At 39.6% G+C, this 17,453-nt stretch overlaps 1 protein-coding gene across 1 annotated transcript; it reads left to right on the forward strand.

Moving 5' to 3' along the window:
- Window positions 1-270: 270 nt before the first annotated feature.
- asah2 (N-acylsphingosine amidohydrolase 2) lies at window positions 271-17,447 on the forward strand. The gene is made up of 21 exons (XM_006630475.3): window positions 271-359; window positions 1,476-1,610; window positions 2,533-2,633; window positions 2,897-3,040; window positions 3,617-3,793; window positions 4,369-4,496; window positions 5,103-5,180; window positions 5,478-5,598; window positions 5,888-6,013; window positions 6,457-6,543; window positions 6,790-6,894; window positions 7,322-7,403; window positions 8,122-8,237; window positions 8,752-8,846; window positions 10,068-10,107; window positions 10,251-10,349; window positions 10,791-10,886; window positions 11,903-12,055; window positions 12,689-12,745; window positions 13,134-13,222; window positions 14,768-17,447. Exons 2-21 carry the CDS (start codon window positions 1,481-1,483, stop codon window positions 14,949-14,951), a joined length of 2,208 nt encoding a protein of 735 aa, XP_006630538.1. The 5' UTR covers window positions 271-359; window positions 1,476-1,480; the 3' UTR covers window positions 14,952-17,447.
- Window positions 17,448-17,453: the final 6 nt, after the last annotated feature.

A 17,453-nucleotide genomic window follows, 5' to 3' on the forward strand; every position in this document is an offset into this window, starting at 1 on the left:
TGCTCAGGTTGGAAGCGCTATTTGTAATTTTCAAAGGCACATCAAATTATATTCTTTATTGTTGTCTTCCTTCACATCCCAATGATTTTTGCATGCATGAGGACTCTAGTTTACTATTTATTTTACCATGGATTTTAGGTTTTGAAATAAATAGTTGCAATATAATCTTATTATATATAATCTTATCTAATCGTTAATCCTTGAACTATGGTAACCACAAAATAGAGGTAATAAAAGAACATGCACATTTCCATCATTTCTTCTTCAGTACATGGATACTGTGATTTGATGACTTGCTCTTTTTTACCTCTGTACAATATTTTAAATCGAAATTTACTTGATCCACTCATTTTATTTTGGTAAGTAAAAGACGACGTTTTTTGCATGCTATTATCATTCACATCATTTGTTTTGTTTCAAGATGAAATAAGATATACAATTGTTTCAAGCTTTTCTTTGTATTGAACCCCCTCTTTATTTCCTTTGACATTATATGGCTTTATTAAAAACGAAACTACATGCTAGTTATGCTTTTTTTCCCCTTGCAGTGTCTTTCTTTAATTTCGGTATACTGGTCTGTGGCATGTCGTTGTTTCATTTAATAAATTAAGAGACATTTCTGATCTCAGCGTTCATTCAGTTTGAGACAGAATAGCGAGCGAGAGATTTTCCTGGCTGACTCCATAGAGGAGTACCCGCGCCTTCCTGTAACGCTGCGGTTCTTAATGTAAACTGCAGCAGGCACTCCTCGGGAACTCAAAATGTGTTCTCGCAACCCTTTTCAAAGATCGTTAAAGTAGGTCGGTTCTTAAAACCTAAGATGTATCATAACTATGAATTAAAAGAGATGATTATTTATAGATATTATTTTAGCACTACAATCAAGAATATATTGATAACCCTTTTAATTTTACCCCTAAAATACGTACTGAAGGCTCGATTAAACTTTTTTTTACTTACGCGCCGGTGCTTAATTTGTGTTTTCGATGATGTACAGTACGGTACCTGGCATGTCTCACCCCCCCCCCCAGGGCGTTCAACCACCCCAGGTTAAGACCCGCTGCTTTAAAGAAAGCACAACTCCCGAATGTGAAACTGCCGTAAACACCGAGGACACAAGACGGAGACGAGTCTGTTGGTCAGCAATTAACTCAAGTTCCGCTGTTTAAGCATGGATTCTCTTTCATTCAATCCGTAAAAGATTTGATGAAAATAGTAAAATATATTCTATTCTGCCAAACAACTTTCTAAGCTCCCAAACTACTTTTGCTTACATTGTTTATTCTCTGTATTATTTTTTTTTCATCTCTAAAGCATTTTGAATATTCGTTATTGGTTTTACACATAGCTCATTCCGTTTCCACGTAGTAAAAATCAACACATTTCAAATAGCCACTGAAATAAATTTCAGCTGAAAGCACAGTGGTAGCCCAGTGAACAAATCTCTTGATTCTCGTATTTGTCATATATTGTAGCGGCCATGGCACGCAAGGCAGAGCGAGGTGTGTTCAGCACCCTGGAAGTGTTTTTCCTAGTGCTGTTCGTGCTGATGACTGGAGTGGCAGCGGGGCTCGCTGTAGTCATGGCCGTCAGCTGGAACGGCGAGAAAAGTAAGTCGAGGCTGCTTTCTGTGAAGTGTCATTTTTGTAGTCTAACCACAAAACCCTGAAATATAAAGCCACTTCCTGTGGATTTATGTAAACAAAGTAGACAACTGAACGGGACACCAGTAAACATGAAGTCAGCAGTGAGGATTTCTTACACAAATGATTAACACTTTAGATCTGTATAACTGATAACATCAAGGCCAGTAAAATTACTTTGAATTGTTTATTATAATAATAATAATCATAATTGCTTACACCTATATAGCACTTTTCCAGACATTCCATAGTGCACCAGCTATCAGTGGGGAGGAGAACAGTGATGAAGCCAACTGATAAATGCGGATTATTAGGAGGCCATGATTGGTATGGGCTAATGGGAAATTTGGCCAGGACAGCAGGGTTACACCCCTACTCTTTTCAAGAGACACCCTGGGATTTTTAATGACCACAGAGAGTCAGGACCTCAGTTTTATATCTTGTCCGAAGGACGGCGCTTATTTACAGTATAGTGTCCTCATCACTATACTGGGGCATTAGGACCCACACAGACCACAGGGTGAGCACCCCCTGCTGGCCCCACTGACAGCTCTTCCAGCAGCAACCTTAGTTTTTCCCAGGAGGTCTCCCCTCCAGGTACTGACCTGGCTCACATCTGCTTAGCTTCAGTGGGTTGCCAGTTGTGAGTTGAAGGGTGATATGGCTGCTGGCATGTTTAATATCCTGTATTCCACCAGCACCAGCCAGCTGGAGAAAATATCAGATACACGTTAGCAAAAAGGCTCTAAACAACTTAATTGTTATTAGTAGAAACAGTAGGCATGCCAGTAGTAGCAGCAGCTGCAGTCAGAATTTGTCAGCATCCTCACACCTATTTCTCTGATTCACCCTTGCCATGTGTTCATTCTCCTATATCTTTTTGCTCCAGGTCATGGGAAACTTGATCCGAGTCAAATGCCTCCCAAGACCACCTATCTGATTGGTGTAGGCCGAGCCGACTGTACAGGACCCGTTGCTGACATACCCCTGGTATGTGTGCATTGCAAGCACAACTATCCTTTCTGATGGGCTACAGAGGATCGTCATCCTGGCTTAATGCAAAACCCAAATTCAAGAATTGGTTATGGCGCTTTAGGTAAAGCTGAACTGAAACATCAGCCTGATTACAAATAGTAAAATGTACGCATTGTATCATGGACATTTCCAATAGGCAAGTAGTACTGTATGTGATTTGATTTGTACGAGGTTTCAGCCTTTCTTGTATGTTCGACTGCTTTGCTTTTGTTTCCCAGATGGGATATGCCAGCTCAGAGCAGACAGCTGCTGGGATTCACACAAGACTCTACAGCCGGGCCTTTATAGTGGATGATTGGACCCAGCGCGTGGTGTTTGTGAGTGCCGATATTGGCATGGTCTCTCAGAGGCTGAGACTGGAGGTGAGAGTCCAAGACCCGAATCCTCTGGCTTTAGAGCCACACGGCGCCACTTCCCAGACAGCAGTGAGCTTCCTGTGCACCAAAAGACCCATCATAGGAGAATCCAGCACTCTCCAGGTTCCCAAGGGGGTGATGTCACTTTCTGTAACAGCCTTTACAGAATTATCCTTTTAAATAGCCCTCAAATCCCGATGGAAAATCTGACATCCATCTGGAAAGAGAGGGAAAATGTGTGAGAGAACCAGGATCTTCATCCAAACAAAGATCATAAATACTGATTTTTTAAACAGTTTTATCATCTGGATTTCAAAATCATCTTTAAAAGTAGAAAACTTAAAAAATATTGACAGTGGCTTTATGTGACTACAGGCCACACAGAATTGTAATAGAAGGTGACAAATTCAAAAATGGAAAAAACAGAATAGAATAAAAGAAACACTAATGACTGCACTATAAATGAGCACTTTGCTTTTTCTAATCAAATGTTTCACAAAAACTGTACTTGTCAGTAACCCACTTAAATTCTGAATTTAGCTCACGGAATGAAGTTTGTTCTATTTGAACATCATGTTGCAGGTGTTGAAGAAACTGCAGGCGAAGTATGGTGACCTCTACAGACAAGACAATGTTGTCCTGAGTGGTACTCACACTCACTCAGGCCCTGCTGGCTACTTCCAGTACACTCTCTTCATGATCACCAGCAAAGGCTACATCAAGCCCTCCATCCAAGCCATCGTGAATGGGATAGTAAAGGTAGACATCTCAAGTGCATCTGTCCTTCCTCATCCTGCTTTTTCAATAGCCCTTCGGCCAGTAATGGGAGGCAGTGATAACCCAGCAGACAATGTGCACTAGGCAGGATGCAGACGGATGAGATGCTAGTGCATCACAGGACGAAGGTATACACACGTTCTCACACACACAGGGGACAAACAGAGTCTTTGGACTGTGGGAGGAACCTGGAGCCAACAGACAAAACCCACACAACTGCAGTAAGAACACAAAAAACAAGAGGTGTGAGGCAGTACTGCGAATGGACCTGCCACTATGGTGCCCATCATAAAAACGTGTTTTTTTAAAGCAATTTCTATTTCTGTACTCAATTTCTCATTGATTCACATGGCCTTCATCAACACTGCAGCTGTGAAAGGCTAAAGATTAATGGCAAGTAAAAGTGAAGAGAAGTTGTGTGACACAGTCATTTAATATGCACAAAACTTTATGTCTATTTTAATATCCTAATGATGTAAGAAGAAATGTTTCTTTTTAATATTTTAAAGATATTTAATATTGCACATGTGATCTTCCTATGTCTGACTTTTGTGCAGAGCATTGAGATTGCCCATCTCAATTTGAAACCTGGGAGAATCTTTATGAACAAAGGAGAAGTTGAAAACAGCAACCTTAACAGGAGTCCACTTTCATACTTGAGAAATCCCCCTGAAGAAAGGCAAAGGTGAGGATTTACACTCCTAAGGCATGAATGTACACCACAAAATCAGTGCACTGTTTATAAAAACAGCTAAACTTGTAAATCAGCCTTTAAACAAACACAGCATGTAAAATATCTTCAAATACAAAGAGCCACAACAAAATCTGCTGCTTGTAAAGTGTGTGTTAATCCTACTAATTTGATACCATGTCGCAAGATGTAGATCACACAAAGTGTCGGAAAGAAATGTTTAAAAAAATTTTTTGCAAAACAAAAATCCATATTTAAATTCATATTTGTTGTTTAACCTCTCTTTTAACTTCAATCTTCTCAATAAAAGAAAAGTCATCTTAGCCATAAAGGAGAATGTAGGCCTGCTGCCTACACAAAGAGTTATGAGGTTATACTTTTCCCCACAATCCTACACTCCTCAAAGGCTTTACAAGAGAAATGCCTGTCTGCTTCAAAAGGTAGTATTATGGGTCAGGCAGCTAGGACTGAGATAGGAGAATAGGAGACAGGATACAAATTCTCCCTTCTCTGTTGCTTGCCTGGCAGTGGAGTACACAGTCCATTTTACAGCAGTCAGGAATGCCTAATGGAGTAGAATAAACCATGTTCTGCCCTCAGGTATGGATCCAACACAGACAAACAGCTGCTGGTGCTGAAATTTGTTGACCTCGATGGTGATGGGCTTGGCATGCTGAGGTAACAGAAACACCCTCAAGCCAACAGTGTGATCTGGGAACAGTCTGCTGAAGGATTTGTTCTATCACAGATGTGTAGGACTGTTAATCAAGTAACAAAATTTAGTATTGCAAGCGTGAAACATAATGAAGCAAGATATACAGTATAGAGTGAAATATTGGGTCTCCTTAATGTATCTGGGTGCCCCTGCCTGAAACAGGTTAGGATTTGTATTCTAGTCTTCACAACATTCATAGTAAACTGGTCCTAGTGACAGTGCGTTGTGGCTCTCCAGATCATGGCTGTCTGTGTTTCTAGCTGGTTCGCCGTCCATCCTGTCAGCATGAATAACACCAATCGCATGGTGAGCAGTGACAACTTGGGTTACGCCTCGTACTTATTCGAACAGGAGAAAAATGGCGGCTCTTTGCCTGGGCAGGTGAGGATCGTGAAGAAAGACACTTCTTTCAAGTCAAATGTGTTTCCCTATGTTTTGAAGATTGTGAAAATGTTCAAACACTCACAGTTGGTGGCTGTGAAAACAATCAGTCTCTTTTGTGCAGTCTTATTTTAGTTCATTGTTATTTTCCCCCCTCACAGAATAAAGACAGAATAGAATAGTGTTTAATTATATGAGCAACAGGGGAAAGTACAGTTATCTTTGCCTTTCTTAGGTTTTCTCAGGCTTTCATCTTTTGTGTAACATTTTTCTTTGATTTCTTGCCCAGGGCCCATTTGTTGCAGCTTTCTCTTCCAGCAATCAGGGTGATGTTACTCCAAACACCAGAGGTCCTCACTGCCTTAACACAGGAGAGTCGTGCGAGAATCTGAACAGCTCTTGTCCCATTGGTGGGGTAGGTAGGCCACAATCTGACTCTGCAGAAACACCAATTCATTTTTAAACAGTGGCTAAACAGCTAAGCAGTTTAAACTGGTGTAAGTGCTATCCAGTTTTAAATTAATATTTTGTATGTCTTGTATTTTTCATTTAAAGTTATCTGTAATCACAACCAATTAAATCTTAAAGAGTAGCTTCGGAAAATGCTCAATGAAGAACAATTCTAAAGCAGTGTAGACAGGAACCTCTTGTAAACTGGCAGACTGAAAAACGAATTGAAAATAACTTAGTTCTTTAGCCAATATAACACCAATATGGATCCCCACTCACCCCCACCGAAGGAACAGAAAACGGCAGGCAATATAATGTTCCCTGCCTTAGAAATGAAATAAGCAAGAATGTAAAAAGCTTTTACAGTGCTCTTCTAAGCCATCTGTCTGGTCTCTTTTCTTCACAAAGACGCAAATGTGCCTTGCCTTCGGTCCAGGTGCAGACATGTTTGAAAGCACTAAGATTATTGGAGAGAACATCTACAGAAAAGCTAAGGTAAGACTGCAGCTGCATAACCTAGAATAAGAGTACGAGTACAAGTAAGAATGGAAGTATTAATGAATATTAAATATGCTGCTATTATGCGGATAAGCACTGTGCAACCGTTTCCTAGCAGTCATTTCTTGAGTGTTCAGAGTCTCCATGCTCATCAGTTCAGACCTCTAACCTGATGCTCTCTTGTCTTTCCTGGAGAAAACTCAGTTACTTTCCCTAAAACTAGTTCATGACCACATCTTCTAGGAACTATACAGAACAGCTCGACAGGAAGTTCATGGACCCATCGGCGCAGCTCACCAGTGGGTGAACATGACAGATATAACAGTCCAGCTCAATTCCACACACACAGTGAGTACTAAGTACTAAGTGAGACAATATGGCTCTGGAATGAATGGGGACAAAGTTGCAATAGAGTCCTGAAAAAGCAATCTATTCATATTCCTGTTTTTTTGACTACTGTACTGGGAGGGTGTCAAAATGTTTTCATTGTGATTCCCCATTAATTTTAGAAAAGTTTAAAGAAGTCAGGAACAGAGGCGTAGGCAGTTACCAGATCAATAAAAAGACAATGCTTACAGTTGACAGGCTGCTTTTAATGTTTCTTTCTGCCATTGAAAGGCCGAAAGGTGTCTATAACTATAATTGAAATGATTGTATATTTTGTGTGATGTGACTTTATTTCAGCATTAATGTAACAATGTGGTCTTTTATTTAATGTCTCTATGATCCTTAGTTTAGAGAGCATCTACATGTGTGTGTGTGTTTTTTGTTTCAGGGTCAAACCTGCAAACCCGCACTGGGCCACAGTTTTGCTGCTGGTACCATAGATGGAGTGGGAGGACTGAATTTTACACAAGGTAGGCATGAACAGTTTTAGTTTTTAATTCCCTGGTCTTACTGGCATCAGAGACTAAAAACATAGAACACAACTGAAAACAATTGTGCATATGGAGTAGGAAGCTGGACAGTAGCAAAATCATGCACCATTGGTTACAATCCTGTAACCATGTTTATAATTATCTGTATATTACAGGAGAGGCTAAAACATGCAAACCAATAAAAGCGCTTTAATTACATTATTAAAACAATAAATTGACTTGAAAATCAAAGTCTAGTCATTCAGAGCGAAATATTTTCTGCTTTACGAGTGGTCCCTAACTGCACAGCCAGCAGAGTCACTGCAGTTCTCTGATACACACGGCCTGCTTGCCAGTTTCAAGATTTCTCCGTTGCCACAGTCCAAGAACCAGAATTAGGCTGTAGGGAAAAACCACTCTACTCATGAATGGGGTGGGGATCCCACTTATTCAAGACCAGGGATAATTCAACATCCACTCGCTCAACATAACCCACATATTTATGGGAGCAGGGAGGAAACCAGAACATCTAGCAAAGTATGTTTTAATCGTTAATTTGTATTTTGTACAGTTCATTTTTGTACAAGGATACCATAGTGTATCCTGTGCAAAGAAGGTACCTGACAGGTACTAAACAGTGCAACACCAGTTGTAACAGAACAAATGTAATTTTAATTTTGTTATTAATTTAACACCACTTGGGTTTTTACTCCCTTAGGGTCAGTAGAAGGGGATCCATTTTGGGATGGTATTCGGGATGCTCTGTTAGGAGCACCTTCAGATGAAACCATAAACTGTCACAAACCGAAACCTATACTCTTCAGCACTGGTGAGGTGAGTTCACAGCACTTAACAGCTCAGATCACACACATTTCTAGTCCATTCCACCTCTCAGTGATGCCTTTATCAATATACAAGCTTTAGCACTGAGACTAACCTTCATGGTTCCTTTAGACTAATAGAGAAAGTAATTCTAAAATTATTCTTAAACCTACAATGGAAAGCTGATTTCTATGAATGGAACTCCAGGAAGAATGTTTTTAAGAGGGAGAAACTACTGAAGTGTGGATATATGTGCCCCGGACAACTGTGTCTGCAGGAATTATATCCATTTGCTGGCACGCACAGCATTTTTTTAAATGCATTTCTTTTCCACGTTTGCTGAGACAGATTGTTGATTGTAAGAAGTGAGTTGCTAATGTCATGTATGATGTTAAAGAAGATAATCAATATCGTATTCTAATAGGGCCCCCTTGAAAAGGAGGTGATGCATCTCCAGGGGTTTTATCTTGTCAATACTATGAAACTTAGTAAAACAATTAATAATCATGCCTACACTCTTTTCCAGATGACTAAGCCTCTCCCTTGGCACCCTGACATCGTCGATGTTCAGATTATTACTGTCGGATCTTTGGCAATTGTAGCTGTCCCTGGTGAAGTGACGTAAGTTTGCTCAGGCAGCAATTCCGTTAATTCCTTTTTCTGATAAGAACATCTGTAAAGTTATTCAGGCTGGTATCTGTGTCAGATTGTGTAGGCTGCAAAGGAACAGGTAATGGGTTTATTCCATGCTGAAAAGAGAAGAAAGGAAACACAACATTTCAGCTGTGGAACCTTCTTCAGGTGTGAGAAAGACAGGGTAGTAAGCAAAGGTAATGTAGCGGGAGAACAAAAGATGGGAGAGAGGAGGAGCGGGAGGCAGGAGCAGGGGACAGACAGAGTGGCCAATCAGGCAGAGTGGCCAATCAGGTAGTGATTAGGATAGGATAGGTGGAGAGAGGTGTGAAATGAAACCAGCAATGAATCTGTAAAGTTCCCAACAAGAGGAGCCATTTGGCCCATTTACTGTGGCTCATTTGTTTGTTAATAGCTGCATAGGATTTCAGTCAGCCGTGCCCTTAAAGAAGTCAAGCATCCATAACTATCAGCTTTCGACAACACAACACAGTATCTTGTTCCGTACACCCTTTGCAAAAAGAGGCAACTCCTGTTTCCTGTTAAATATGATCCTGTTAAATATGATCTGATTTATGTTTCTTTGCGAATTTTAAAAGAATCCACTGGGTTGACGACTGGTACTCAGAAAAGGTTCCATCATAGTCTTTTCTGTCCAAGATGAAAATGGCTTAGTTCTTTTAGCCTGTCAGTGTAAGAGTACCAGAATGTATCTGATTGTTCTTCTATGGACTGATTCCAGAGCAACAATATCTTTTTTTGTAACACGGTGACCATAATTGTATATGAACTTCTAAGTTACATTTTACTAATCCATTATAAAATAGAATCATCTGATTTAAATTCTACATTCTTTAAGTTGTGCTTTTTCTGCTTCCTCACTTTGTCTAGAAGATCTGTGTTGATTATCCCCTAGAATCCTACTGCTATACAGATGAATAGTCATGTTCTATACCATGCATATAATAGAAGTACTGTATGACTTATTAGTCTATAATTACTTGGTTCTATTCTGTCACCCTATTTATGGATGGTTGCTAAATTAGAAATTTTCCACTCTGAGGATGTTACCTTAGCTTGAGTGTGTTCCTCATACTCTTAGTTTGCCATCTGGAATTTTTTTTTGGAATTAACATTGAAACCCATTGTGTCAGGGAATCTGTACACTTAGGGTATTTGTTTCATTTACTGTTTCTTAATTTATTTTAGCACTATGGGAGGAAGGAGGATAAGGGAAGCAGTCAAAAATGTAAGTATTGAAAATGCAATATATTCTATGACCAACAGAACCAAGATGCCTATCCATTCACAGTTATTACACTAACGCTATGTGTTATCCATGTTTTACTTTACATTCATTGTATGTTACAGTATATGTGTTCATTTTCCTAGGAAATGGAGTTTGAAGGGCGTCTTAAAAACATGGAGGTGGTCATTGCTGGGCTCTGCAATGTCTACACACACTACATTACCACCTATGAAGAGTACCAGGTAACAAGAAGTTCTGTTGACAGGAACGTATATCATATTCAGGAAAGAAAATAATGGTCAGCTCTAGATTTCTTTTGTCACATAATTTTACTCTTCTAAATTTGAATAAGTTCAGGTGGGTAGCTGTGTCAGCATGTGTGGGCTGCAAAGGAACAAGTAATAGGTTTATTCCATGCTGAAAAAAAGAAAAGAGAAAACACAACGTTTCGGCCATGGAGCCTTCATCAGGTGTGAGCAACACACGGCCGAAACGTTGTGTTTTCTCTTTTCTTTTTTTCAGCATGGAATAAACCTATTACTTGTAAATTTGAATAAGCTTGGATGTTTTGGCACTTAGTCATTGACCCTTCACAGTAATACATTCATAATTCATCTCTGGGTTACTTTCTCAATGGACTCATCAATTTCTCTTTTGAGTGCCCATCATTTTCTGTGTTGCAGATCCAGAGATATGAAGGAGCTTCCAACATTTACGGACCCCACAGCCTCTCAGCTTACATTCAGCTTTTCAGAGGCCTGGCCAGAGCCATTGCTGAGGTAAGGACACATTTCTGGTGGCGAGTGATTACAAAGCATGCATAGCCACATTTCACAACCTCTATAATGAATATACAGCATTTTATGACAATTATGTTCACAAATTTATTTCAGTGAATGACCAATTCACTGTCCTACTGACTGCAAAAAGACGTTTTTTGGATGAGATGTAAAACCGAGGTCCTGACTCTCTGTGGTCATTACAAAATCCCAGGGCATTTCTCAAAAAGATTAGGGGTGTAACCCTGGTGTCCAGGCCATATTTACCATTGGCCCTTACCAATCATGGCGTCCTAATAATCCCCATCTATGAATTGGCTTCATAACTCTGCTCTCCTTCCCACTGATAGCTGATGTATTGTGAGCCTTCTGGCACACTATGGCTGCCGTCACATCATCCAGGTGGGGCTGCACATTGGTGGTTGTGGAGGAGGGGAGTCTCCATTGCCTGTAAAGTGGAGTGGAGTGTCCAGAAAAGCACTATATAAGTGTAAGCAATTATTATTATTATTATTATTATTATTATTATTATTATTATTATTATTATTATTATTATTATTATTATTATTATTATTATTATCATGACTTGATTTGGCCAGGACAACGGGGTTACATCCCTACTCTTTTTGAGAAGCACCCTGGGATTTTTAATTACCACAGAGTGTCAGGACCTCAGTTTTACGTCTCATCCGAAGGACGGCACCTGTTTACAGTATAGTGTCCCCGTCACTATACTGGGGCATTAGGACCCACATGGACCGCAGGGTGAGCGCCCCCTGCTGGCCCCACTAACACCTCTTCCAGCAGAATGTCTGCAGCTCAGTCAGTGTGGTCTTGGCTGCAGTAACATTAATTAGAAATTAACCATATAATCTCAGCTCCATCACTTGCTTTTAATATAGAGCTAACTGTGAACATGTACTATTCAAGCAGTTCCACAGGTGTTTAAGTCCTATCTGGGTGTAGAATTGGTGTGCAATATGCCCATTAAATGTCTCTGCTTTTTGTTTGATCAGAATAAAGTGAGTGAGTTGCTGAAAGGTCCTGAGCCTCCATACTTCAAGGACAGCCAGCTGATCTCGTTGTTGCCCTTAGTCCCCGTGGACAAAAAGCCTGCCAACACTTCATTTGGAGAAGTGCTGGAACAAGTCCTGCCATCTTATGGACTGGTGAGAACATAGGAAATGATACAGACGACAGGAGGCCATGCAGCCCACATGGTCTGTTGGGTATTAGTTGCTAACTGAGGCGAGGATCTCATCCATTCAGTTTTTGAAAGACACCAGGGTACCACCTTCAAAAACATGGCCTGTTGGTTTGTTCTATAACTCCACCACCTTTGCATAAAGAAGTGCCTCCTGTTCTTGGTTTTAAATCCACTTCTCGTAGGTTTCCACTTGTGTCCTTTGGTTCATGTTTCACTATTCAGAAAGACCAAGGTTCTTGCTCAGAAATTGTGAAAGACTCCTTTCAGAGGTTAACCACCTAACTGGGAGCTAGTTAAGCATTTGACTACAAATTTGTGGGAAATTATCACATATTTCAGTATGGAGTGATTAGTTGGTGTCCTATTCACAACCTAGCATCCTCTCTGTGCTGGAAATACTGGGAGAACAGAATCTATTACGTTTTGTGTTAGTTACAGTTTGCTAATTTTCACACAGATGAATTTTCTACAGTGAACGTTAATGTGAGCTATTTTTTTATTCTTGTCAAATCTGTGACCTGTGAAAAGAATCTGAAATAACCTAAACATCTTTTTTGTTGCAGCTATTTTAATAATACCTTTTGTACATTTCTAGGGAGAGGTGGTGAAAGTGACATTTGTCAGTGGAAATCCCAGAAATTCTGGTGACATTGTAAGAAAACCATTGTATATTATTCAATTTCTGTTCTTTTCATTGTTTTACTTTATGTGCAAAAAATTCATCAAAGTCATGGTTGGTTACCGCCCTGACTTAAACCATTTGCTTCTAAATAGAAAACTTGTTACAGTATGTCCTTGGCTTTTTTGTGAGCCTCCCAGAATCAGCAGTCACCCTAATCTGAAAAAATCAAAACTAAACCGGAACTGAAAAAGAGACAGCGAACAAAAAAAATCCAATAATGCATCCTTACAGTGGTGTTAGATTCTACCGGGATTGGGAACAAATACATTCTCTACTTAAACAGGCTTTATCAGTATTTGTAGTGGTCCTGCACTTTTACAGTAGAGCACAATGCTGACGTTTCCCAATATTGTTGAAGGCTGAGAAGAGCTTCCTCACAGTGGAGCAATATGAGAACATGACGCAGCAGTGGATTGTGGTTCACACTGATGCTTCATGGGAGACAAGGTAATGTCTTTGGAACTTTTTAGAGGGCTCTTTCATAGCAATGCTGTAACACAAGAGATCTAACATAATGCACAATACAGTATATGCTTATGAAACCAATCCAACTCCAGGAAAAAAATGTTAAATTTGTACCTAAATGTGGAAGAATTTGACATTCAAAACAGCTGAGTATAACACTGCCCTGTGTTAAGAAGATGAGAAATTCCTGGATAGGTTTTGTTACAGACTAGTACATTCTGCAGAAGTGCTAAGAGTATTGCAGTGTGTTATGTGCACACCATAGAGAGGGAAGGTGCTGGTGGGGTGGGGGCTGGTGGTACTGGTTAAGCTGGAGTAAACTGGAAACTTTATTTTTATTGATTGCTTCCCCAAGTCAGAAGTTCTATAAAATGTGAATGCATTGAATGTTTAATTAATTCAATATTTTCATACACCTGTCGTCTGAATCCCTAAATTTTCATATTGGGCACGAATGTGGATCAGTTTTATCTGCACTTTGTTAGTTTGACCATTTTGTTTGACGACTCCCACAAGTATTGTTTCTTGGTCTGTAAGCAGATGGCTTTAAGCAGAAGCACAATTAAATGGAGAGAAGACGTAGTGGGTGACTGTGGGCAGAGTTGTGTGTGAAGGCCACAGGGCCATGCAGGCAGTCGATGTGCTCCTGTCTGACACTGGGTGCATTGCGCTGGTGCCTCCTGAGGGGGGTCAGCACCCATAGTTCCACCACAGACAGGTGGAGCAGGTTCCCTGCTGATACATTCAATGTCACCTGGGTTCGTCTTCAGTGCAGACTGCATTAATATTTGTCAGAGTGTGAACAGCAATACCATTGGGGGATTTTAAGTGCAGTAAGAAAATTTTAAAAAATAAATCTATTTTTTAAGGGTGTCCATTCCATGCAATTAACAGCCCTTTAATCATCTTATTATTTGGGGCAGCTCGACCCATATACCATAACAATTTACCCCAGCATTTCCATTGCTGATGCTGATGCTGTTGCTTTAGAAAACCAAGAGAAAATGAGTATTCTGAACATGCCTGATTTGTGTAAAATCAAATCAAATCAAAGTTTATTGATCAAATGCACAACAATACGGCATGCAGCAGTAGTTGCTGGCAATGAAATTTCTTTTTCTGCAAGCCAACAAAAATTACAAGAATCACAAAAATAAAAAAAATTCACAAAAACACAAAAATCACAAAATTGAGGTTACATTTTTGAAATTGAATAAAACTCAATGTGAGTGAGCTGTTATGTGTTCATGGTGTGTGCAATATATACATGTAGTGCAGTTATGCTGAATACAGTGAGATTATGCTGAATATAGTGAGATTATGCTGAATATAGTGAGAGCATAATCTAGTAGTATGTGTAGTATGTATGTAGCAGTGTATGTAGTATGTCAGCCAATGGGAACATGAGCTTCCAGTGACAATCTTTAATCTACTCAAGCAATACTGTACATGTCTGCAGTGGGGACTTCTCTTCATGGAAACTCAGTTGCCCATCATTACTTGGATTGTGTGCTTTTCCCAAAACAGGTTTCACTGGATTAAGGGCAGTGGAGCCTTGAGCAACGTGACAGTGGAATGGCACATCCCTACCTCGGCTCTTCCCGGCTCTTACAGAGTCAGGCACTTTGGTCACTATAAAGAACGGAAAGGCCTCACCACGGTGATAAAGCCATACGAGGGAACCTCTGATATGTTTACAGTCCACAACTGAGCCTCTTTACCTGTCTGCCCTGAAAAGAAGATTGGAGCCATGTGAATTGACCTTGGTATCATTGCCTTCCAGCTAAAATGGAACAGAGCTCCTGTGTTATTTTTATAGGAATGTGTTTTGTCACATGAAATATCATGTTTCATGTGGGGCTGGTGGTGCTGTTGTACACCTGAGGAAGGTACTTCACTCCCCTTGCTCCACTTTAAAGCCCAGCTGTGTGCAGCACTAAAGTTAGTCACTTTGAAGGATACTGTAAGCTAAATAAAGTAAAGTAAAGTAAAAGATCATAAAAGTAAAATATTAAGTTTTGGCACATCTGCTCAAACTCCTGTACCATCTAGTATCTGCAACCCTGGACTAATTTCCCAAATGTGTATTTCATAAATATCCACGTTTTTTAGAAACACGATGACTTATTAACAATTTCTAAATGATCATTTGTAACTTGCAAGGTGGTTTAAAAAATAACAAATATTCTTTATTTGTAAAAGGTCCAGTGGGGAGTTGTGTTAGTTTGTGTTTGTTGAAAAGAAATAAGGTTAATTCCAGGCTGAAAAGTAAAAAGAAAAAACACATTTCAGCCCACACCTGAAAATGGCTCTTCATGCTGTTTTTTGTGCTTTTCAGTGTGGAATTAGCCTTTACTTATTTCTTATGTGTTTCTTTAAAGTCTTTTCCTCAGTCTCCCTTCAGGATAATTATTGTTCAGTGTGGAGAAACACTCACACTTCTATGTACTGTCTATCTCTGTAAACTAGAATTTGTATACAGTTGTATGTTTGTAACAACCCTACTTTAAACTATTTTTGTGCCTTTTTAAAAGGTTGGACAGCACTCTGCTAGTACCAAGGGATGATACAGAGATTCTATTTTCTCTCCTATGATACATGTAGAAATGTCTGGTTGTAGTTAGTATAAAGGGTAAACTGTGTAAGGGAATATTTAACATTCTGGTAAATATTATGTGGTTTCAAAGAAATGCACTTTCTTTGTTAAATTCCTAGGCATTTTTCATGGAACCAAGAAGAGGATCAGACATGAATGATAATTTCCACTGTAATTTCACTCTAAATGAAACGCTTTTTCAGTGCCACTCTTCTGGTTCTGTTAATTATGTGAGTGAAATTTGGAGCACGACAAGGCTCATTTTAACATGGCAAACGCTGAAGGACTAAAAACCTAAGAACACAACACAGGTTACAAATGAGAAGAGGCCATTTGGCCCATCCAGCCGTTTGGTAGTTGGAACTGTTGTTAATTCATCCAAAGATAATCTTCTCCAGGTGTTTCTTGAAAGAAGCCAGAGCATCGGCTTCAACAAAATGGCTGGTGCCAGACTCCCACAACCCTTTGGGTAAAGAATTGGCTCCTGTTTCTGGTTCTGAATGCAATTCCTCATGGCGTTCAGTTGTGTTTTCTAGTTTGTGTTTCAAACACAAATGGGGGCACAGGGGCACAGGACTTCTGAAGAAGTCCTATGGGTAGGCTTTATCATTGCCTTTTGATGGTTTGAATGCTTGCATCCTATCCCCTCATAGTCTTCTCTTTTGAAATCTCAAAAGGTTGAGTTCCTTCAGCCTGTCAGTGTAGGACATTCCATTAAGTGCTGGGGTGTATCTGGATTGATGTTGGAGCAGCAGTGTCTTTTCTGTAATATAGTGACCAGAATTGTAAACAATATTCTAAATGATGCCTTACTAGTGCGTCATGATATTGTGCTCACATCAGCACTGAGAGTTTTGAGTTCAACTCTGCTGTGATAAATAATTTATAATTTCACAAAATGGGGCATCATTGAGAGAATGACTACTTTTGCTATATAGATTGTGTATAGGTTGCTGTATTCTAGATAATTAGCTCAGCTACCTCATAGATCTTGAGCCCTAGTTTTATTCTAGACTACTACAACTTCTGTTTGAAGTATGTTATCCCTATGTACAGTACCTTCCAAAAGAATTCTAGTTACAGTAGGTCCACTGGTGACTTTTAACAGTCCAGTTGTGTCCCGTGATGGACAGGTGTCCTGTATAAGGTAAAGTCGGGCTGGGCTTAAAACTGAGACCATCTTTAGGACAAAGTGGTTATAGATTGCGCTGCATAAATATATAGCAGTGTTCCTTATCTTTGCTTTGCACAATTAGACAATGGGTGGTATGACTATAAAAATGAAGTGCTGTGCTTTCCATCAGATTTTGGATGCTACAAAAAGGATTGAAATTCCAGAATAAAATGACAGCTCACAATTCTTTTCTGTTGTTTAGCCAGAGTTGTCAACAAGGTGTGTGAATGGTCACAGCATTTTTTAAGAGGCTTGTGTTATCACTGGCTCGGGATAGTCTTAACACTTTCGTCTCTTTTGTCATGTGTTTGTGCAATTCAAAATAATTTGCATTTGCTTGCATGACAGAAGTGTCAGATCGCTCTTAAAACCATTTGAAAGTTTATCTGAATAAAAATAAATTACATTGGAAACTGAACTGAGTACTGTGAAATAAATAATAT

This window comes from Lepisosteus oculatus, chromosome 4, assembly GCF_040954835.1.
Source record: "Lepisosteus oculatus isolate fLepOcu1 chromosome 4, fLepOcu1.hap2, whole genome shotgun sequence".
NCBI lineage: Eukaryota > Metazoa > Chordata > Actinopteri > Semionotiformes > Lepisosteidae > Lepisosteus > Lepisosteus oculatus.